Source organism: Schistocerca piceifrons, chromosome 2 (assembly GCF_021461385.2).
Source record: "Schistocerca piceifrons isolate TAMUIC-IGC-003096 chromosome 2, iqSchPice1.1, whole genome shotgun sequence".
In the NCBI taxonomy this organism is placed as follows: Eukaryota; Metazoa; Arthropoda; class Insecta; order Orthoptera; family Acrididae; genus Schistocerca; species Schistocerca piceifrons.
This window is the reverse complement of record NC_060139.1, coordinates 991,674,711-991,699,329: the sequence shown is the minus strand read 5'-3', so window position 1 is coordinate 991,699,329 and position 24,619 is coordinate 991,674,711. Positions and strand designations below refer to the sequence as shown.

Genomic DNA, 24,619 nt, shown 5'->3' with positions numbered 1-24,619 from the left:
AATGAAGACACATTAGATCATTTGCTCTTGAAATCAGTCAAAACTAATATGAAATACTATTTTAGTGGAATTTTACACTCATACATGGCATCATTATTCATAACTTAAACTAGTTCTGTGGGAACATAAGAGAGGAGGGTATAATTACTGTGAGAGTTAATGATTTAAAGTTATTTATGTAACAGCATGCCCACATATGCTGTAGCCACGACTGCAATGTTAGTATCTGGTGCCATCACAAGAAGGTGCCTGCTTCACTTGAGGGCAGCACCACCACTGGACGACTGTTCTTGGCAGCATGGCCTCACTCGCTTGTGCATGAGTCATGCTTGGTGAAGGATCAACACACAGACTAGGACATTTACGTGTCATTATTTGTGATCAGACACTACTTGCACTTGTATTCTAGTTTTCACTGATGAGGTTGTTTAGTTTCCACATCTTCCACAGATACAATGGATTCAGTGTTGGTTCAGTTACAGCAACAGCAGTAGCAGCTTATTCAGCAGCAATGGCAATTTGAACAACAGCAGCAGTAGTTAGAATTTGTCTGTCAGTTGGTTTCGAATTTGCACAGTGCCGAGGGCCCTCCCAATCTTCCCTCGACATACCTGTGCACTCCCGCATCTTTTCCACCATTCCATAAAGCAAAGGAAGGTTGGAACCCATACATAACTGGCAATGTTTTGCCCAATTTCTGGTAGAAGACTTTTCTTTGCAACATGCTTTCTTTTCGTCTTGGGCTAAGTCCAAAACATTTCATTCACTTCAAAAACTTGTTCCATTGGAGGACCCAGCAGTGTTGTCTTTTCTGAACTGAGTAAGTTGCTCAGAGCATATTATGAAAAGCAAACCCATATCATTGCTTCCCATATGGAGTTTTACCAGTGGTTTTTTTTTTTAAAAAAAAGAAGAGACCAGTCCTGACGTGCATAGGTAGCCAACCTCCACAGTTTAAGTAGGAAATTTCCATCAGTAGTCCTATGCAGATACTTTGATACATGATATCATGGTCCATTCTGCTCCAGACTAGAAGGTAGTAGTAGTGAGGCTTTGTGCTAAGAAGATCTGAGAGTGGAGGAGGTTTTTGCTATCACTCCCAAATGTTTGAGGTATCTCAGGCTGTGAAGGAACACTATGAAGATGTCTTGGATGTTGCACTGGTGTGTGCTTTTCCAGTGTAAAAATGTCATTCAACGACATGTTCAATGTCACCATCATGTTCATCGGGTTCATGCTGGTTGCAGTTGGACAGTGCTGTCTACTGATGCTGGTAACCCTTGTGATATGATTGTTTTTGTGCCACACCCACAGTCACTGCCCACTCCATAGATACAGTGCGTGGTATATTGTAAATAAGGGCAGGCATCAGCTCTCTACTGTAGCTGTTCATGGAACCAGTTCTTGGTCAGGGCATGGAGTTTACAGAAGTCCATACTGTTATGCCCAAGCATGGTCAGAATCTTGGTATTCCCAGCAAGATCTGTATTAGACTGCACATTCAGTTACAGCTGTTCTGTTTCAAGGTCGATACCAGTGCCTCTGTATCCCTACTAAATATTGAAACCTATCATCACTTGTGTTGCCCCACTCTTAGCTCAACAGATCATCATGTGGTCATTATGGATAGCAGCCCATTCCTGTTCATGGGCAGTTCACTGAAACTGCATATCAGCTTGTACAAGAGCAATCACATATTTGGCAATTGACAGAGTGAATCAGAAATTGGTCTTGACACATTAACAGCTTTTGGATTTCGCATTCAGCATTCCAAGTGGATTCCATTCCAGGCATTGGACAAGCTCTGCCACAAGTTCAGGTCTCAATTTTCACTTGAACTGGGTACCATGAAGGACTATAAGGCTCACGTTATCCTTAAACCTGTAGCTATACCCAATTCTATAACGCTCAGCCAATACCTTTTGCTCTGTGACCAGCTCTCAATGATGAACTGGACAGGTTGCAAGACCTGGGCACCTTTGAATCAGTTCCTTCTAGCCAGAGGACTACACCTCTGGTGGTTCTTCATAAGCCTACATGGTGCTGGGATTTTAAGTCCACTATTAATGCCGAATTGATAGTCAATTGCTACCCAAATCCATGCACTGACGAAATCCTCACAACGTTGGTGGTCAATGACATGATGTCGTTTTTTGAAAATTGACTTCATAAAGGTGTACCTGCAGATTCATTTCAATTCTACCTCTAAGGCAGTTATTGACATTAACACACCATTCTTCTTATATTTATATATGTGACCGCCTTTCGGCTTCATGCGTGACCTGCCTTTTTAAGAGATTTTTGGAACAGGTAACGGGAGATGTACCATGTTGTGCGTATTTTCTTGCTGACAGCACTGTCACTGATCCCTCATGGCAGGTTCATCTTGCTAACTTTCATATCCCACTCACATAACTGGAAGCAGTAGGCATTAAACACAATTTGCAAAAGTCAAAATTTCTTCAGATGGAAATCAAATATCTGGGGTCACCTTCTTTGAAGGACGGCATATAACCTATGGAACAGCATGTGACAGGGATTGCCAAGCTATCTCCACTATGGAACCTGAAGAAACTTGAGGGTTTTGTGGTGAAGTCAGTTATTATTCCAAATCTCTCCCCAGCATGGCAAACATCATTTATCCACTCAATAATTTGTGTAAAAAAGGTGCTTCTTTCATTTGGCTGGCAGATTGCAACAGAGTGTTCAACCACATGAAGTTGCTGCTCAAGTCATTGCCATGCATCTGTGCTTTTGTGCACAACACAATTATTTTCAAATAGAGATCAATGCTCTGGCCAGTGTGTACACAGTCCAGAAGTTCACATCTTCCTTCATGGCAACAAATTCCATCTCATCACTGACAATTAGCTACTTGTAGTACTTCTTGGCCCTCATTCACACCTTCCTGACAGGACTGCGCAACTCCAGAATTGAGATTTGTTTCTGAGCGTTTATCACTAACAGATCGACACCACAGCATGCAAGGTGGATGTGTTGTTGCACTTGTCCATGGGGCCTAACTCAGCCTTGACAAAGCTAAGGTTATCTTTTTTCATGTCAATAACTGTTTGCAGCAAGCAGTTGAAAGATGTCCACTAATGGCCCATTTCATAGCCCTTGCAATGACTCAGAATCCTGCACTCTGTCAGGTGGTTCAGTTTGTGTGTGATGGCTGGCCTCAGCATTTGGCTGGCCTAAACGTCGGGTTCACTCCACAACTATTTCCTCCTCCATCACTGGCTGCAGTCACCGATGGCATGTTCCACCTTAGGACTGATCTTGACAATCCCTGAATCACTGTCCCTCTGGTCCTGCAAGCTCATATACTTTTCTCCTACATCACGGCCACTGGGGCATGACATACATGAAGGTCCTCACATGGCAATTTATCTACTAGCTCGGCACTGATTTGGAAATAGAAATGGTCCTTCATGAGTACAAACATGGCATTGTGCAGCAGGTGGCACCATGACACCTACACTCCATGGCCTACGCCCTGTCAGCCATGGGACCATGCCCACATCAATTTGTGGGCCCTTCCTATAATTCCATGTGGTTGACAGTATTTGATGCACTGTCCAACTGGCATATGTCATGCAGATGTGCTCCACAAAGTCAGAAACTACTGTATGTGCTCCCACCCAGGTTTTCGTGACCAAAGGGCTGTCTCTGATAATGGCCAACAGTGCACTTTGGCATTGTTTCAGATTCCTGCACTGACAATGGTATTACCCTCCTTACCTCCACTCCATTTCACCTGCAGTCAAAAGGGGAGGCAAGGCTCATGGTGCGCCCATTTGAGACTCAGTTTAAGAAGTGCTTCACAGATTCATCAGCAGTCTCAGTCTTGCCTTTGTTTATCAGCACCTATAGGACCATCCCACTGAATGGCTGCAGCCCGGCACAAATCCTCCCTGTTTATCAGCCCCAGATGCTGCTTCATCTGCTCTGCCCTGTGCTGCGACCTGATGTGTGTCTGCATCCTTTGTGTTGCACTCCAGGCATCCCTGTCTGCACAATATTTCAGTACAAATGTACACTCACACTTGGCATTGATTGTTTGTGACTTAAACTGGTTCTGTGAAAAGATAGGGAGGTTAGAGGAGGGAAGGGTATAAAAGCTGTGAAAGTCGGTAATGGAAAGAGGTTTATGTGGTGGCACACCTGCATATGCTGCCACTATGACCACATCATTTGTATTTGGCACCACCAATGACAAGGCAATATGAGTGCACCTTCTTCACTCCATGGCAGCATCATCACCAGACAAGTGTTCCTGGTAGCACGTCAATAACACAGTTTTGCTCTTGTGTACATCAGCCACAGTACATGAAGGTTCATCTCACAGAGCTGGACATTTACATGTCATTATAGGACAATATATCATATGATAAGACTTTATCTGGGCTCTTATTCTTCAGTGAGTTTCCTCTCATGGTTGTGGTATCCCAGTGCTCAGCTCACTGCACTTGTGTGTTGTTGTTGTTGTCAATAAAGAACTGTAGATACTACAGTTTACTTGATAAAAAATTATTTCCTTCAACGTGCAGAATATAAATGTGGAATAATATAACTGATTCTCTGAATGACAGAAAGAAAAATTAATGTATGCACTAAGGACATCAAAGATAATGTCTTTCAAGGTACTTAGGTATACTGAGACAAAATTTCAAGATAACTAATCAAGGAATAAAGTACATCTTGAATTGCCGCATCACTGAAAGATCTGTAGGAATGGAGATCATTTATTCATGTCATGTGTACAAGATTAGGGAGATGAACCATGTGAACATTTCTGAAAAGATGTTGGGAGATCTTCAATATAGCAAACTATCTCCATCACAACAAAACCTGTCACTTGCAGAATATATCTCAAGGCAGAGATAATTAATATTACACTTTTGATATGGCTCATATCTTAAGAAAAGATGCAGCAAACTGATACATATCAGTAAACTCAAAAAATATTGTACTCTGTCACAATTTGCATTAAAATTTCTTTCTGCAGATCTCAGGAACTATTCACGACCAAAACCAGAAATTGTAATGCAGGTTTTATACTGGGACTGTTGATGGAAATAAAACTTTTTTTCAAATAAATAAGAATATTACACCACCTAATAAGTGAAATAAAGCTGTTCATGAACAAAAACTATTCAAACAGTGTGTGTGTGTGTGTGTGTGTGTGTGTGTGTGTGTGTGTGTTTGCATGCTTCAGTTGGTAGTGTTTTAGTAGTTAGTAACTGTGTATTGGTCTAATCTCTCAAATACGTTCAAAATATTAATAACTACAAAATTAACACAAAACTGATAACTCATAAAATAGTATTATCTGAGGGAATTAGGTGAATTACTGTGGCTGGTGAAGCTACTTCAAGGTCCATAGGTTCGAAGATCAAGTTTGTAGTAGGAGCTAACTGAATAATTTCTCCTGACATCAGACATAATTTTTTGTTATCGTCTAGAACAGTATTCATATTCTCAATCCAGACAGCATCCACTGGTCCATCAAATATCAGCCATTTTCTGAAACAAGTACACATCTGGTTCAGAACATATTGTTGCAAACAAAAAATCAGTTATATTTTATAGATTTATAATAGCAGAGTAATAATGACCATGCATCATGTTCTTTTTTCTTTACACACAGATTACACAAGAATTCTTCAATGAAGCATGTGCAAGACAGCAAGAGAGAGAGAGAGAGAGAGAGAGAGAGAGAGAGAGAGAGAGAGAGAGAGAGAGAGAGAACAAATGCTGAAATTATATATTTAATTAGTTCAAATATTATGAAAAGGACAGCAATACTCTCTACATAGAGGAAACATTGAGTTGCAGACAGCCACAACAGAAGACATTTAGTGTTTTGTGGGACTCGGCTGTTTGCTACAGGATGTCAAATCAAACACCTTTCAGCCTTGTAATTTCCAAACTATTATTTTATTTGGCTACTAGTTTCTATGATTTACTACACCACCTTCAGGTCCCTGACCAATGTGTAGGAGGATTCCAGCCTCAGTTCCAGTCAAAATAGGGGTCAGCATTCAAATACTGGTACCTGTAGACTTCTGCTTACTACAGTGATCACTTCAGTGATCAACTGAGTCAGCAGATGATGGTTGAAGTGATCACTGTAGCAAGCGGAAATCTACAGATACCTACCAAAACTGATACCCAAATAAAATAACAGTTTCGAAATTAGATAGCTGAAAGGTGATTGATTGTACACCCTATTCAAAAGCCATTTGAGCTTTCTGCCAAAACTGCTTCCTCCAAATAAATAAATAAATAAAACAAATAAAAAATATATAAATAAAAAATAAATATTACACACACACATTCATACAAGCCCAATTCACACACATGCACGACCTCTGTTTCAAACTGCTTTGGCCGGACACAGACTGCAATTATGCCCGATGAGAACAGCAATTTGTCTTGTGTGGTAGGTTGGGTTGGTTGGGGTTGCTTAGGGGAAGAGACCAAACAGCGAGGTCATCGGTCTCATCGGATTAGGGAAGGATGAGGAAGGAAGTCGGCCGTGCCCGTTCAAAGGAACCACCCTGGCATTTGCCTGGAGCGATTTAGGGAAATCACGGAAAACCTAAATCAGGATGGCTGGACGCGGGATTGAACCCTCGTCCTCCCGAATGCGAGTCCAGTGTGCTAACCACTGCGCCACCTCGCTCGGTTTGTGTGGTAGGATGGTAGGAGTAAGGAGTAGGTATGGGTCAGGCAGGGGAGGGGAGGGATGGGAGGGGCGGAGGGGGGGGGGGGGGCAAGATGCAGTAGTGGTGCTTGAGGAAGCATGCAGTGGTGTGGTGGAGGCAGGGCAGGGTTGCTAGGTTTATATTTTAGTTGAAGGCTCTTTGGCTGATTTTTTATTTTTTGTTTCTTTACTTTTTTGGGGAGGGTGGGGGGGGGGGGGGGGAGGGGAGGTGTGGGGACGGAACCAGAAAATGAGAGATGTCCTTTTTATAATACTGTTGTTGCTCTATCCTGGGCTTTCCACTGTTGGCTTATTTCAAATACAATGCTTAGTCTAGATTTTTTTAATGTTCTGTGGTTCATATTCATGAATATGGCAGCAGCTTTACAAAAAATAATCAGTTTCACTGTGAAAACCTGGCTGCATGTTGGCCATTTGCGTAACTAAATTTTTTCAGTCATAACCTACAACAAAATTTAATAAATCATACATAATCACAGTGATCTTTCAAGTACATGGAGTCGTCAAGCACAGATGATTTCAGTTTCTTTTGAAAACTTTAATTATCTGCTGCCGTCTTTAATTCAGAAGAGAAATGGTTAAATATTTTACATGGCTACTTAGTTTGCTTCTTTCTGTGCAAGAATTAGGTTAAGTTGTGGGCAGTGGAGGTTGTTTTACTTCTAGTGATTCCACGCATTCCTGCTCCCCTGAAACCAAAGACTACTACTCGTCACTACCACATGAGTGATGTGTTGTTCTCACTACCACATAAGTGATTTGTTATCACCTTCAAAATATTAAATGACGTTAAGTAGTCTACAATAAGAAAGAAAAGGAATTCATTTCATGTTTTTCTAAATCTTTAAAATGCCAGAAGAACTAGGTGGGTTTACATGTCATTTCCTGTTACCTCTTTTGCCCTTATCAAGATCATGTCACATTTGTTTCCATTATGTGTTATATTTATTATAAATATTTTTGTATAACAAACAAATGGTGCTGAATTACTCCCACAAGTATGTAACAATAAAAATAAAAGAAGGCTTCAGGAACAATATGTTGGTGCAGAAATTATTAATAGTATCGTCTGTGCTCCAAATTTGACCAACTGCTTCAGTGGACCTCATCTGTGATAGCAAATGTCATGTATCTTCAAGTGTCCAAAATTTTTGCTGCAGAACTGATCGATGGCAAATGCTGCATTGTAGCTATGTATATTCTAGAAATAATCTTTGATTTCTCTTTAATTGTTTAATCATTTGAAGGGAGTCTTTGATACACTGCATTGAAAAATAAATTTTGTGTTAATTGCGGCATATTAACTTTTTCCTTATGACAACACAACGTGAGTGGCTTTGTATCACCTAAAGTCAATTCACACACAAAATGATTTGCATTACAAAATTTGCACTATAAATTCATCAAACTGCAATTGCAGTTCTCAAAATTATTTGAATTTAAGTTCAGTGCACATTTAAATGCATCCTTCAAAACAACAATAGAATTATCATATCAGCATCTGCATTATCCCAATTACTTTCTCTACACAAAAATTGTCTCTCTCTAGCTCTTTGCCTTTCAGTCTGACCTGTTTACATTTTCCTTCGAGGAAAAGCCTAAAAAAAGTATAGTTTCCTTTTAATAATGGATGTTGCGGCTACTCAAAATGAAGATACTGAAAATTAGGAACACACTAAATTTTTTGGTGATAGCAGCAAATGAAAATAGTTCTGTTTACTCTTAGATCAAAGAAGTGAAAAAACAATGCTAATAAGCAATGTTTGTTGTACTCTAGACAGCTTTGTTACTACGTTTTGTTTTCCATTATTGCCAACATCAACGACGTAGCAGTTGCGGCATTGTAGCTGTCTGGTACACGTGCGTTACTGCAAATGAACTGTCTGAGCATTTAAACATAAACATACTTAGAATGCAACTTCACAAAACATTGTTAACTTTCATGTGTGGTTTCTACCATACCACCTGACTGTTACGCATGGTAAAAGTTGGTACCAATATCATAGGAAAACTTTTCCCGTGTGTGTGTGTGTGTGTGTGTGTGTGTATGTGTGTGTGTGAGAGAGAGAGAGAGAGAGAGAGAGAGAGAGAGAGATTTCTCTCCTCATGACTAAGTATATACATGATTTTTTTCTTTTGTACACATCTACGACAAAGGTTCCTTCCAAATTATATAAGTTTCATTGGCCTCATTGTACAATTAACTTTAAAATAAAGTACTTCATTTTTCAATGCTCTGGTATAAATATTATGATCATTGAATAAAACAGATGCATTATCATTATGAATGTCCACATTTTGGTTACTTTCTCTATGTCAAAGTTGTGTCTGCCTAGCTTTGTGTCTTTCACTTGAACCCCTTGGCATTCTCCTTCTAGGCATACCCTAAAAAAATGTAGTTTCCATACAAAAGTGGAAGTCAGAAGTTGTAGTTATTCAAAATGAAGAAATTAAAAATTAGAAACTTACTTCAGATTTTCTCGTAATGGCAGAAATGACCACACAGTTACTCTTATAGTAAAGTAAGTGAAATAACGACGCCAATATACAATGTTATTTACAAACTTCATAACTATGATATGTTGATTTTCACTGCTGACATCATCATCGACCTAGCAGATGTTGCATTGTAGCTGCCCGGTATGCATGTATTACTGCAAATGAAGCATGTAAACATGGAAGCCCCTAGAACACAATTTCACAAAATGTTGTTACTTTCGTGTGCCATTTCTACCATAGCACCTGATCACTGCACTGGGTAGATCTTGGTAGCTCTTCAGTTTTCAATGTTCAGTTACCAGAGATTTTAATGTATGGTAAAGAATGTAACATCATTGTTATGAATCTGAAAGCTTCTACATCCTTTTACCACTCTTAATGGCTACACACATATGCATCATTTTTTCTTTGTGCATATCTAAGGCAAAGTATTTTCCAAATTATATAAAGATCATTGGCCTCCCTGTACAATTAATACTAAAAATTGGTACTTCAGTTTTTGCATTCACATATTATGTTGTGACCGACCCAGATTGCAATACATGGCCCCATAAACCCACCCACCATCTCTCACAGCAGTCCAGTCACAGGCATTTCCTATCCTATAAAAGGCAGGCTCAAATGTGAATACTGCCAAGATATACATCAACTATGCTGCAATTACGGTGTAGCATTTTATGTATGCATGACAAGTAACCAAGTGTTTACTCACATTAGTGGCCACTTCCAAACTGTGGCGGACACAGACTTGACTTTCAAGTTCAAAATTTGTTGTGCACCATGACACAAATGACTTCATCCCCCCACCACCCAATGCAGCCATATTCTCTCTATTTATTTGTTTGCCCTTTGGTAGCTAATGGCCATTTAGTCAGCTTAAAGTTAAATAAGAGATATGTAGTATAAACCAAAAATTGATGACTTAACAGTCATGCATGTATAACAACATCAATGATTAACACTGTTGCAGTGGCACAAATATAAATGAAGATAAACGTATACCTTTAACAAAATGTTGAATATGCTATGTATCAATTTTATATGGCACTAATAGTTTGTAAATAAAATGGAAAAAAATAGGAGCACTAGAAATACAACTGTTCAAGGCCTAAACTGATATAACTATACATACAAAATATGTATTAACACTCCATCCCCCCATATTTCACTCTTCTCCATTTCTCTTCCCCCCCCCCCCCCCCCCAAAAAAAAAAAAAAAAAAAAAAAAAAAAAATTCTTTCTTCATCTCCATGCTTGTCTCCTTTCCTCCCCTCCCTTTCCTCTACACTCCCCACCCCTTCCCTAGCCCTACCACATACATGCTCTAGCCTCTGACTCTGAACCGCTCTAGGCTTTTTGTTCAACTGCTGACTCAACCATTGAACGACCTTCCTCCTTGCCTCATGCATCTTTCCCTACCTCTCCCCCATCTCCATTTAGCCAGGCAACTGCCCTCAATAACTGCTAATAAACAGTCAGTCTAACTGTCATATGTTTGTATATCTGAATATGAATGTGTGTGATTTTGCTAGAAAAAAAGACAAGAGCTCATAAGCTAGTTAAATGTTGTATTCTGCTGAGTTTTTCTATGTGCCATACATCAGTCAGCTTTGAATGAGTAGTTGTCTTTCCTTTATTTTATGTAAGTTTCAAATATTTTACATTAAGCAATGAAAATGTATTATATTGGTGTGTCTTATTTCTCTCAAAGCTTACATCGCTAAAGTAGTTAATTCATCATGCATTTAACAGATTATATTCATTATTTTCATACCTGTTCAAGTTAGGAGAAATTGCAAATTGTCTGTAGCTAACAGCCAATACACCATCAGACCACTCATGGGAAACTGGGTCAAACTGACCAATAGCTGCCCAATTGTATTGATTTAGGATTTATCACAATTATTTCTACTTTATGTTCATCCATTTCACCCTAGAACAAGAGGTACATAAAACTGAAAATTTTAAGCAGACCAATCAACAGAATATAAGGATCCAGGTTTTGAACCTCTGTCTGGTCCAAAAAGCACAATATATTTTAATAAGTTATCAGCAACAGTACAAAATGTAGTCTCTAATAAAGCACATTTTGAGGACTGGGAGTTGGCTTCTACTTCATTAACAAATTTCTTAGTAGAATTAATTATGCACAACTTACTAAGAATGTCACACGTGAGTTCAGTGTTGTATTCAAGCATGCGTGAGTCTGTACGTTTCAGATGTTCAACAGCATGTTTTTATAATTTGCACACTAGTAATATTCTAACTCTGCACATCTTAACCAAATAGAGAGAAAAACTTAAAAATTAATTTTGTCTACTACAGTATGTAGAGTTACATGCTGATCCCTCCTAAAAACAATGTATGAGTACAATACCTGTCCTTAGTATTACCCCGATCTTGAATGTGTTACTCACCTACTCTGACAAGACCATGACTTCCTAAAATCATGCCTTACAATGAGTTTCATTCTGTCCAATTGACTTCCCACCACACCTAGAACAGTTTTTTTCTTCCTCCCAATCTCTGCAATATCATTGTCAGACTCTATACCACTTCTGCACTTATTTACCTACCCTATGGCTCCCACCCCTGTGACCATCCCCACTGCAAGACTTGAAGTATGCACCTACCACCATCTGTACCGGCCCTGTGATGCAAAACATATACTATCAAATGGAGAGCCACCTGTTAAATGACATGTCATATACCAAATGTTATATAAGCACTGTTCGATCTTTTACATCACCATGACTACCACCAAATTATCAGTTAGAATGAATGGACATAGGCAGACGGTGTATAGTGGTAACACTCAAGAGCATGCACAACAACATAGCAGTTGTGATCACGATGCCTGTTTCATCGCAGCTGCCGTCTGAATTTTTCCCCCAGACACCGTTTGGCAGAACTCCACAGGTGAGACCTGGCCTTAATTTATGTTAATTTCTTCAGTCTCACCATTTCTTCACAGTAAAGTTTCCTTTCTTCACCTTGTTTTAGTTTTCTACATCTTTCTTTTTGCCGGCCGTGGTGGCCGAGCGATTCTAGGCGCTTCAGTCTGGAACCGCGTGACCGCTACGGTCGCAGGTTCGAATCCTGCCTCGGGCATGGATGTGTGTGATGTTCTAGGGGACTGATGACCTGAGATGTTAAGTCCCATAGTGCTCAGAGCCATTTGAACCATCTTTCTTTTTCTGAAATTCTATTCTTCGCTGTCCCCCTCCCACCTCTATCACACACAATACACTTTTCCTTTCTTCTTATTGAACTCATGCATGATGTTTTAGCAGTAATCTCTGACTTACATACTACCTGTCTTCCTCCTTTAAGCTCTTTAACATTTTCAAATCTTGTTCAGTGTCGTCTCCAACAATCAGTCTTTCCTTCCCATCACATCTGGTAAGTCTCCTCTGACCTGGGGTTCTGGGCGACTTTTCCAAACTCTGCACCATTCCCTAAACTGCACCAGTCATTTTCCTTGACCCCTCTTCCTTCCCCTTCAACCCTTCTGCCAGAAGAAGAAGCCAATGGATCCGAAAGTTTACATAAATAATACTTTTTACAGGGGTGTTCTCCTGCTGCCGCTTAGTGAGTAGACTTTTCCAGGTCTGCATCTTGCAAAAGACGCTTTAAGAAAAAAACAAGATTACTAAATTCCTATGCACAAGTTCTCTGTCACACATCCACACTATATCAATGATAAGATGTGGGGTATAGAGCGCCATAAATATCGATATTTGTTCAGTGTATAAGTGTGCTATCTTTGAGGAGAGGGCTTTGGGAGGATGTTGGCCGCTAACTGCAGTTAGCCTCCGGACTTGTATCTGTGTAGAAGCGAAGTGCTAATACATCTGTATCTGAGAGAATTCTAGTTGTTTACCTACAACTATATCCTATTCCCTCACTGGTGACCCCGTTTTTTGTGCAATACATGTCCGAGTTACCGCCCGAAGGTTATTTGTGCGCCTACCATGTCGGGTTTCTTCGCGATCACGAGGGCCATTGTTCAGCTTCAGACAATGCCCTTTCAGCACTCACTGCCACCCGGATTTCAGCAACATCTCTCCAGCACTCCTACCATCGTAGTGGACATGCCGCAAGACTCTTCAGAATCTTTCAGCCCGAACATGCAGCGGAATTCATCGAGTGCCACCAGTTTCTTCCAACCACCAATGGTCGCGGACTCTGGCTTTGTTAACCTGGACCTTTTCATGTGTTCTCCACGGAGTGTTGTTCAGAACATTCCTACTCCTGTGTCGAATGCACAATTCAATACAGCTCGTGGCGTCGAGCGAAGTTTTGCTACTTTGGAAAATCCAGTAGTAAATTCAAACTCGAATCAGTTCCCTCCACGTGTGTATCCTTCCACGCTGGCTAGTCAACAGGTTCTCAATGCTCACCAAACAGCAAATATCACACTGAGTGTGCATCCTAGTGGACATGTGTGGGATCCTTGTGTTGCTTCTAATCAAGTCAACAATTCAGTGCTGGACAGTAATTACCCGGACATCTACAACCAGCCCCACCACTCACGGTCGTGTGAATACAGTGTGCATAACAGACATTTGCCGGCGTACTTAAGTACTTGTGACTTCTGTCCGAGCTACCACGCCAATGAGAATGCACATTTTGACTACGATCCCCTCCCCCTCCCCCCCGGCGTCAAGTGAATTTCACGATTTCCGCATTACGGGATGCCAATATTTCGAACTCGCTATCTTCTGCATGCTCTACTTCCGTCCAAAGAAATAGGTGCACCTCCGCAGTGACTGCAGTTCCAAATCTGTGAACTTCAAACCCGGAGTTCTGGTTTAACCTGGTTCAGCAAACATTCAATGTCTGTGCGTTGGATGATGACGCATGCTTCGCCTGCCTCATTAACCATATTCATGAGCGCGTCGATTTAATTCACGATCTGGTCAAAGCACCCCCCGCCCCCCCCCCCCCCCCAATTCACAGGGACATATTCCATACTACGCGGTGGGGGGGGGGGGGGGGTGGTAAGTGGCATAAGAAGTGGCATATAGTGCCATAAATATCGATATTTGTTCAGTGTATAAGTGTGCTATCTTTGAGGAGAGGGTTTTGGGAGGATGTTGGCTGCTAACGGCAGTTAGACTCCGGACTTGTATCTGTGAAGAAGCGAAGTGCTAATAAATCTGTATCTGAGAGAATTCTAGTTGTTTACCTACAGCTGTATCCTATTCCCTCAGATGTCTTCTGTATATCTGGAGTCTAAACTTTCTTGACAGCCTATGTGATGTAAGTTAATAACTACTACTTCAGTAAGGATCCTAGGATTCATCTCTATCGAGCATGATACATCCTCTGTGAAAATTGCTCCAACTACCTGAATTCTCTGTCTCTTTCATAGGACCATCTTCCCATTATCAGTGGCAGGAGTTTACCTATTCCCCTATCTTAACATCTATCAATTATGAGATATTCTAGTTTTAACTTTATTATAGGGAGACTATTCCTGCATACAGCAGTATCCATAGACTCACTCAACTGACAGTTCTTCCATAAAACAGGAAAATATGGCTACACATTAGCATATGTCAGCTGAGCAATGTTTGTATTGGTGAACCATTCTCTGTTCTTGAACGTTTCTCCGATAATTTTTATTAGTGTAATTGTGACAACACTGTCTTAAATACAGTAATTATATTAAAAGGGTAGTTGTTACTCACCATATAGCCTGAGTCACAGATAGGCACATTGAAATGAATGCCAGAAAGTGAGTTTTTGTCCAACAAGGCTTTCATCAAAAATATAACACACACACACACACACACACACACATACACATCTACAGTCTTTTGCTGCTGAGGCCAGACTGCGAGCAGCAGTGCATGACGGGAGTCTTAACCAGGCAGTCGGAGTAAGGAGGGGGCTGGGGTGGGGAGGGGGGCAAATGGCAGGGTAGGTGCTGATTGTGGGAGTGGCGATGAGGTGGAGAGAGGGTAGGGCAGCTAGGTGCAGACAGGAGGTAGGAGGTTAGTCAAAGATTGGAGGGGGGGGGGGGGGGGGGGTAATGGTAAAGGAGGGAAGTAAAAAGGCTGAGGGTGCGATGGTGGAAGAGATGACTATGTAGTGCTGGAATGGGAACAGGGAAGGAGCTAGATGGGTAAGGACAATGACTAACAAAGATTGAGGCCAGGAGGGCTACAGGAACGTTGGATATATTCCAAGGAGAGTTCCTATCTCTGGAATTCAGAAAAGCTGGATTTGGTAGGAAGGATCCAGATGTCAGAGGCTGTGAAACAGTCACTGAAATGAAGAATATTGTATTGAGGGGCATGCTCAGCTATAGGGTGGTTCAGCTGTTTCTTGGCCATTATTTGTCTATGGTCATTCATGTGGACAGACAGCTTGTTGGTAGTCATGCCCACGCAGAATGCAACACAGTGGTTGTGTAGCGATTCAATAATTTCTGTGTAAATTCTAGAACCACTCAGCCTTCTACAGGTGTGTACAATATCAAATATAATGATGTAAGACAGGAAATGAATACTTTGAAAGAGAGTGTAGATAAGCATAATGAATTAATGCCAATCATTCAATTGCAAATTACAGGTGTTAATTCCCAGGTAGATAATGCAGAAAGGAATTTCAAAGCGAAAATAGCTACCTCTTATATTATAAATGTAATTAGTTTGGAGGAACATTTTGGAAAAATATAGAAGGAAATGTTACTGAGAGAATAACATCTGGGAATGTATCGCCTACTCCTTCTTCCAGTAGTAGACAACATTCCAGAGTAGACAACATTCCATTAGAACTACTGACAGCCTTGGGAGAGCCAATCCTGACAAAACTCTACCATCTGGTGAGCAAGATGTATGAGACAGGTGAAATACCCTCAGACTTCAAGAAGAATATAATAATTCCAATCCCAAAGAAAGCAGGTGTTGACAGATGTGAAAATTACTGAACTATCAGTTTAATAAGTCACAGCTGCAAAATACTAATGCGAATTCTTTACAGACAAATGGAGAAACTGGTAGAAGCCGACCTCGGGGAAGATCATTTTGGATACCATAGAAATGTTGGAACACGTAAGGCAATACTGACCCTACGTCTTATCTTAGAAGAAAGATTAAGGAAAGGCAAACCTACGTTTCTAGCATTTGTAGACTTAGAGAAAGCTTTTGACAATGTTGACTGGAATACTCTCTATCAAATTCTGAAGGTGGCAGGGGTAAAATACAGGGAGTGAAAGGCTATTTACAATTTGTACAGAAAGCAGATGGCAGTTATAAGAGTCGAGGGACATGAAAGGGAAGCAGTGGTTGGGAAGGGAGTGAGACAGGGTTGTAGCCTCTCCCAGATGTTACTCAATCTGTATATTGAGCAAGCAGTAAAGAAAACAAAAGAAAAGTTCAGAGTAGGTTTTAAAATCCATGGAGAACAAATAAAAACTTTGAGGTTCGCCGATGATATTGTAATTCTGTCAGAGACAGCAAAGGACTTGGAAAAGCAGTTGAACGGAATAGACAGTGTCTTCAAAGTAGGGTATAAGATGAACATCAACAAAATCAAAACAAGGATAATGGAAGTAGTCAAATTAAGTCAGGTGATGCTGGGGGAATTAGATTAGGAAATGAGACACTTAAAGTAGTAAAGGAGTTTTGCTATTTTGGGAGCAAAATAACTGATGATGGTCGAAGTAAAGAGGATATAAAATGCAGACTGCCAATGGCAAGGGAAGCGTTTCTGAAGAAGAGAAATTTGTTAACATCGAGTATAGATTTAAGTGTCAGGAAGTCATTTCTGAAAGTATTTGTATGGAAGTGAAACATGGACGATAAATAGTTTAGACAAGAAGAGAATAGAAGCTTTTGGGGGAGGGGGGGGGGGGGGTGTGTGCAATGTAAAGGATGTAAAATTGTATATCCCCCAAGAACGTTAACATTCCAAGTTAACGGGCGGAGTAACGACAGTCGGATCCCAAGTTGTTTTCGGTGTTTCTTCCAAAATAGTTTTCTTACACCGAATTCCTTCAAAACCTTAAAATATTCTGTCATCTATCCCCCAGGGACATTAACATTCTAAGTTAATGGGTGGAGTAACGACAGTCGGATCCCAAATTGGTTTTGGTGTTTTTTCCAGATAGTTTCCTGCACCAAATTCCTTTAAAATCTAGAACTATTCTGTAATCTTATTGCTTAGAAAACTGGATATGACTATCAAATAGAGAACAACGTAAGAGGATCACAGAAAAAAGTGATACCTAGATGAAATAAACTAAATAGTTATATTTGTGGAAAATATAATAAGATGTGACTAGCTGAACGACTGTTATACAATAGTGTATAGATTTTCTATTTTGTGTAAAGTATTTTATACATTTTATGAGATGTGATATAGATGGGAGTGTTTGTATAAATTTTGAAGGGGGTGGATATTGTACTAAAAGCATGATTTACAAGAACAGATAAATCATGACTAACACAAAACACCTTTCAAACAACCCTCACAAACAAGTGTGCCTGATCTTTTATCATTTGCGATTTTCATAGGATTGCTAGGATTTCCTTCAGGGACCTCAAAGAGTGAAGATGAGACAAGTCCATTCGGTAGGAGACAATTTAACACCAAACCTCCTCCGGTGTCTCACTCAAGTATCTGAGGGGTAGGGATCCAAGGGAAGGGGGGTGGGAAGGGTTTCCTGTCTTTGGGGAGGGATCCAAGGGAAGGGGGGTGGGAAGGGTTTCCTGTCTTTGGGGCTATCTTCTTTCTCTTCTTTGATCCTAGCATCCATATCTATTTTTTCCTATCTTACTTCTCATTTGAGGACCTGTCTATTTTTCCCTCTTTACATATTCACAAACTTCTATCGCTGAAGTCATTCCCTATTTCTGTGGTTACTAAAAACCTAAATCTTATCTTTACATCAGAAGGCCGAAGAGTCAGACTACATGAACACACATCCACATATACACAAATGTACACTTCTACAGAAACATTAAATCACATAAGAGGAAGCCTGTTACGATGTGAGAACCACCAGGTGTTGTAGGGAAAATGTGTGTACATATGGAAATATGTGCACATACATAGGAAGCTATGACAGTTCTACATCGAATATACTTAAGAAGAGGTGTACATACATAAAGAATAACTATAAAGTAGTAATGAGTAAATAAGAGATAGGCGTGAGCAAAGAAAGAAAACAAAAGTAGGAGTAGAATTAGTCAGGTTGATCATTAAGAAATGTCAGCATAATGAGTACTCTGCTGAAATGAAGGATAGTGGATGTAAATAGTATATGCAGACATAATATCTATTGAAAATATAGAAGTCGATAAGTAGTGGAGGAGTCTAGGGAGTAAATGATAAATTAAAGAATGAATGCAAAGTTTAAGACAGATTTATAGCTTTGCCAGAAGATACTTAACTATGATATACATTGAAATATATACTAGGGTATTGAATCGCGAGGCCTACTCAGAAAGGATAAGGGGGGCATCCAGCATTCACTAAGTACAAAGGGCAGGTGTACCTACGTGGAGATAGGATGATCTGCGGCCTAAAAAATGGAGATGCTTTGTAAGGGGCGTACCTACCAGAATGGAAAGAGGGGTGCTTTCTTAAGGTCAACCCACAAGCAAGGAATAGGTGCTGATCCTACGAGAAGGAAACAGTATCATGTCAACAGTCACAAATTTTATCGAGATTATTCTGGGAAGTGTGAATTATATGAACAACTAGCATTATTATGTTTTGTGGAACTAAATGAAAGTCAAATGAACACTTTCATTTCGTCCAAGCTATGAATAATGAAAATAGTACATATTAGGAAGAAGGTAGTACAGAAGATAAGAATAGAAAATAATTTACTCATGTGTCATAAACACCTAAAGTTTAAGATTGGGAAGAAGGAAAAAATATTAGTAAAGCTGACTAAAACCATGAGTAAATGCTCATGTCTTAATAACAAAGTAAAACAAGAAAAGAGTAGAGAAACAGTAAGTGAAAGATTGTTCAAGAGACAACAGAGAATTGGTATGGAAAGGAAAGATATGTATATAAACTTATGTAAGAAATGTATACTGTTAAGATATGAAATGTTATTATGACTGATTTATTTGCATAATGATTATCTATAAAATATCGCGTGTTTGATCTGAGGCAGGCATATGTTGTGATTAGAGAATTTCTGTGTAAATTTAGAACCACTCAGCCCTCTACCGTCTCAAACACACAATATTCTGGATATGAGTGTGGGATGGCAGAATCCTACCTACTGCGCATCACATGTTTGTGTGTGCAGGTTTAAAATCAGTTGCGTGGAGAAAGTAGACGCAATGGTCAGACAGCACCAACAAGTACCTGTTGGGCAATCTATAGATGTTTTAGTGATTGTGTAAGGAAGAACCATGGAGTTTATATTCAGCTCTGTGCTTATTGTGTCACTGACTATTGTTATTAAAACAAGAACAATTGATAAAATACTCATGTAGACTCTTGAAGCAACTTTGTTAGAGGCAAGACTCATTTATGATTCCTGTTAAGAAAGGTCATGGTATCCAAGCCAACTTAAGTGTAACTCAATTTGTTTCTAACATCAAACTGTATGACAGACTTGCAGGAAGTTACATATTCATGCCATTTTTATTGTGGATGGAGGTCAAATACATGGTTAGTCAATGTTTTTATGTCTACCTATTTCATAAGTAGAAAGAGTCTAAAAATTCCTGTAACTAGTGTAATTTGACCCAGAAGAAGTCAAGAGGGTTTCCAGCAGTAGGCTACTCAGTAAAGAAAAGTGGATACGAATTCCAAGTAAGTCATCTTGTAAAGAAGTCGTAAAGAAGTGAATAGGGTTTCCAGCAGCCAGCTATACAGTAAAGAAGAGTAGCTGCAAATTCCAAGTAAGTCATCTCGTAAAAATGTGGAAGGTAGTTTGGGGGAATAAGCCGACATACCCCAGATCCACACTCACACTTTATGTCATCAGAATATTAGAGTTGCAGCTTAGTTTATAGATCACATGACTGGTTTCACACATAGCCCTGCCTTCGATGGGATACGTGATGCTTTTGACCAGAATTGAGTAGAGGCTGGTGAGAGGATGCATGGGACAGGTTTTGCATGTAGGTCTATTACAGGGTTATGAGCCATGATGCAAGTGGTTGGGAGCTGGGGTTGTGTAGGGATGGATGAAGATACTGTGAAGGTTCAGTGGGTGGCAGAATACCACTGTGGGAGGGATGGGAAGGATAGTGGGTAGGACATTCCTCATTTCAGGGAAGACATAGTCGAAACCCTGGTGGAGAATGTGATTCAGTTGTTCCAGTCCTAGTGGTACTGAGTCACAAGGGGTATGCTCCTCTGTGGCCGGACAGTGGGACTTAGGGAGGTGGTGGGTAACTGGAGAGATAAGGCACGGTTGATCTGTTTTTGTACAACATTGGGAGGGTAATTATGACCTGTCAAGTCTCAGTGAGACCCTTGGTATGTTTCTAACTGCTCGTCACTACAGATGTGACAATCACAGGTGGTTAATCTGGAAGGAAGGGACTTCTTGGTACTGAGTTGGTGGCAATGGTTGAATTGGAAGTATTGCAGGTGGTTGGTTGGTTTGATATGTGTGTAGATACTGGTGTAACCATTTTTGATATGAAGGTCAATGTCGAGGGAGTTGGCTTGTTGGTTGAGTAGGACCAGGTGAGGTGAATGGGTAGAAGGTGTTGAGGTTCTGGAGGAATGTGGATAGTGTGTCCGTACCCTCAATCCAGATCACAAAGATGTCATCATTGAATCTGAACCATGTGAGAGGATAGGGATTCTGTGTGTCTAGGAAGGAGTCCTCTAGATGGCCAATGAACAAATTGGCATAGGATCATGCCATGCTGGTGCCCACGGCCATAAGCCACATTTGTTTGTAGGTAATGCTTTCAAAGAAGAAGTAATTGTGGGTGAGGCTACAGTTTGTCACTGTTATATAGCTGTAACTATATTAAAGTATATAACTATATATACCTAACAGTTTACCATAGCTTCAAATATTAAAGTTTTTCACCTGCAATTCATATCCTAGTTAGTATATCTAGAAATGCTGCTAGCCCAGCAACTCTGGTAGATAACATAGGTTGGGAATGGCTAATGCCAACTAGAACAATAATATTCTCAATAATTAGAAATATAGAACACTGTATTAGAAAGACTGAGGCTTCTAGTCATAAAAATAACAAAATAATTTTAACAAAAAAAAATCATATAAATGGTGCCAAAAGATGCAGAAAAAAAGAAGGAAAATTAGGGTTTAATGTCCCATTGACATCAAGGTCATAATAGATGAGGCAATGGCCTTGCCGCAGTGGCTACACTGGTTCCCGTGAGAGCACCCAAGTTAAGCGCTGTCGGGCGTGGCCGGCACTTGGATGGGTGACCATCCAGCCGCCATGCGCTGTTGCCATTTATCGGGGTGTACTCAGCCTCGTGATGCCAATTGAGGAGCTACTCAACCGAACAGTAGCGGCTCCGGTCAAAGGAAACCATCATAACGACCGGGAGAGCGGTGTGCTGACCACACGCCCCTCCTATTCGCATCCTCTCCTGAGGATGACACAGCGGTCGGATGGCCCCGATGGGCCACTTGTGGCCTGAAGACAGAGTGCTTTCATTATAGATGACCAAAAGATATATCTACATCTACACCTATGTATAAATGTACTCTCTGCAAACCACTTTAAAGTGTATGGGAGAAGGTACTTCCAGTGTACCAGTTATTAGTACTGCTTCCTGCTCCATATGGAGTGCAGCAAGAATGACTGCTTAAATGCCTCTGCACACACTGTAGTTAATCTACTCTAGTCCTCAGTATCTGTATATGAGTGATACATAGGTGTTATATTATACACTTATATTCGTCATTACAGTTGGTTCTTGAAATTTTGCATGTAGGCTTACTTGGCTCAGTTTGCATCTATCTTGAAGCATATGCCAGTTCAGTCTGTTTTGCATCTGCATGACACTCTCCCATTATCAAATGTATAACCTTCCATGGCGTCTTTGCCTGTATAAGATGAATACCGCTGTTAGTTCTGGGTACGGATCCAACACACTTCAGCAATATACTAGGCTGTGTCACAGGAGTGTTTTATAAGCAATCTCCTTTGTAGACTGCATTTCCCAGAATTCTACCAACAACAAAGGCTACCACTTGCTTTACCAACAACACAGCCTATGTGATAAATCCACTTCAAATTTCTACAAACTGTTACACAAGGATTTGTAGATTTGAACAATTCCAACTGTAATTCACTGATAATTGTAGCCACAGGATATTAAGTTCTTCACTTTGTGGAGTGTAAAAATTCAGTATTTCTGAACATTTAAAGCAAGATGCCAATCTTAGCACCAGCTTGAAATCTTATCCAGTTCTGACTGAATATTTGCACAGCTTTTTCCAGACAGTACTTCATGGCAGATAACTCCATCATCTTCAAAAAGTCAGAGGTTACAAATAACATTGTCTGCAGTGTCATGCCACCAAGAATAACTCCAAAAGTAGGATAGGAGCTGAAAAGTTTGTGGGACAAATATTGCATGGGACAACAAGGGTCATAATATGACATTGGTTTTTTGTTCCTAGGTGGGGTCGCTTCAGAGATGTGAAGGTCAACCCTTTTTTTTTTTAATTACTTATTTTCTGATAGCGGCTATCTAGATTAATCCAATCATGTGTAACAGTAAGGTCACAAAGGTGGCATGAACATTCATTTACAGAAGGTGTTTGAAGTGATGACCATTGGTATTAATACAGTGCTGCAATCTTCTTATCATGGATTGAATGGTATTCCTTGTCACATTGGCACTTATCAAAGCACATGCTCTAACAATTCTCTCTTGCATATCTTCAGGTGTGGTTGCAGTGTGTTTATAAACAATGTCTTTTAGAAATCCCCAAAAGAAAAAATTTAGAGGCTTCAAGTCTGGCAAACAAGCCGGCCATGACACATCTCCTCTGTGTCTAATCCAACTATCTGGGAATTGTCTCTGCATCTCATTTCTAGGCATCAGCGAAAAATGCGTGAGACACCCATCGTGTTGATACCACATTCTATTCCTTGTTCCTAAAGGTATTTCTTCTAATAACAGACCGAATGTTTCTTGCAGGAATGTGGTGTACTTCCCATCATTAAGACTTCCTTCGATGAAATAGGGGCCTATAATTCTGTGCTCCAGGCTTTCACATCATAGATTCACCGACCACAGTTTTTTGTGTGCAACTTGCTGCAGCCAACATGGATTTTCAGTTGCCCAGTAATGCATGTTATACAAATTAACATTTCATGGTTCGTGAATGTAGCCTCGTCAGTAAATAAAATCAAATTAATAAATGTGTCATCCCTCTGAATCTGAAGTCAAGCCCATCAGCAGAATTCAATGTGATGCACACAACCCATACCTGTTAATTCTTGGTGGAGACTGATATGGTAAGGATTATATTTATGGCGATGTAGAATACTACCCCTACAGTATGCACATTTATTTATATATAAAAGCCAACTTCGAAATTTTCCTGTGTGTGAGACCATGTGTACAAGATTTGTGTTTGCCGATTTGAACTAGATTGTCATATTACACTGTTCTCAACACTTCTGCATAATCATCAATTGTTATCAGACCTATTTGTATTGCGATATATAGTGAAATTTGTGATATATAGCGAAATTTCACAAACGCTGCAATAAACCCATACTGTTATCATCAATTCTTGTCTTAAACTAAATTGGGTTCTTTTAAAACATTTGAGAACAATAGGGCTACCCTTAGTCAAAACAATCGTTCTCTAATTTTGTTGTACAAGCATGTGAGAATAAGGCTATTTTTGAGAATTTTCGGATGCTTACAAAACTACATTTTTGTAAGTTACTGGCACAAGTGTTTTCAACACTTAATTTATTTCATACCAAACAACGCAAATAATCAGAGGTTTTCAACAAATTTCAAAAGCTCTCCATTGTCCTTTCCATAATCTATGAGCAATTTCTACTAAATTGGCGTTTGTGTTTTATTTACTGTAGCAGATATTCTAACTAACATATAGTGTTACATCTAGTTTCCCCTTAAAGGTCAGCTGCCCTTAAGTTATCTGCATTTATGATACATTAACTCTGTTTTCAAGTTTGCTTGTTAATGTCAAAATGTTTTATGAAACTAGTAATTTTTATAACAGATTTTTATATTCCCTTAATAGAAATCTCGTTTTGTGAATCTGTTTCAATTCTTGTAGGGAATTAACAACTTTTCAGCTCAATAGATTAAAAAATAGTCAGTGGGCTTAATTTAAAGTTATTTTTCCCCTGCCTTGTAATACATTTCACCAGCCAAAATGAGCCCTATTGTGATGCTGTTATTGAACACGGG

General features: G+C 39.9%; 1 protein-coding gene across 1 annotated transcript in view; it reads right to left on the bottom strand.

Annotated features, from left to right (window-relative positions):
- The window catches only part of LOC124776746 (dynein axonemal heavy chain 7-like), an 881,127-nt gene that overhangs the window by 554,252 nt on the left and 302,256 nt on the right, over positions 1–24,619 (bottom strand). The window contains 3 exon segments of the mRNA XM_047251871.1: positions 5,358–5,529; positions 11,007–11,099; positions 11,101–11,165. Of these exon segments, the coding sequence (XP_047107827.1) occupies positions 5,358–5,529; positions 11,007–11,099; positions 11,101–11,165 (330 nt within the window).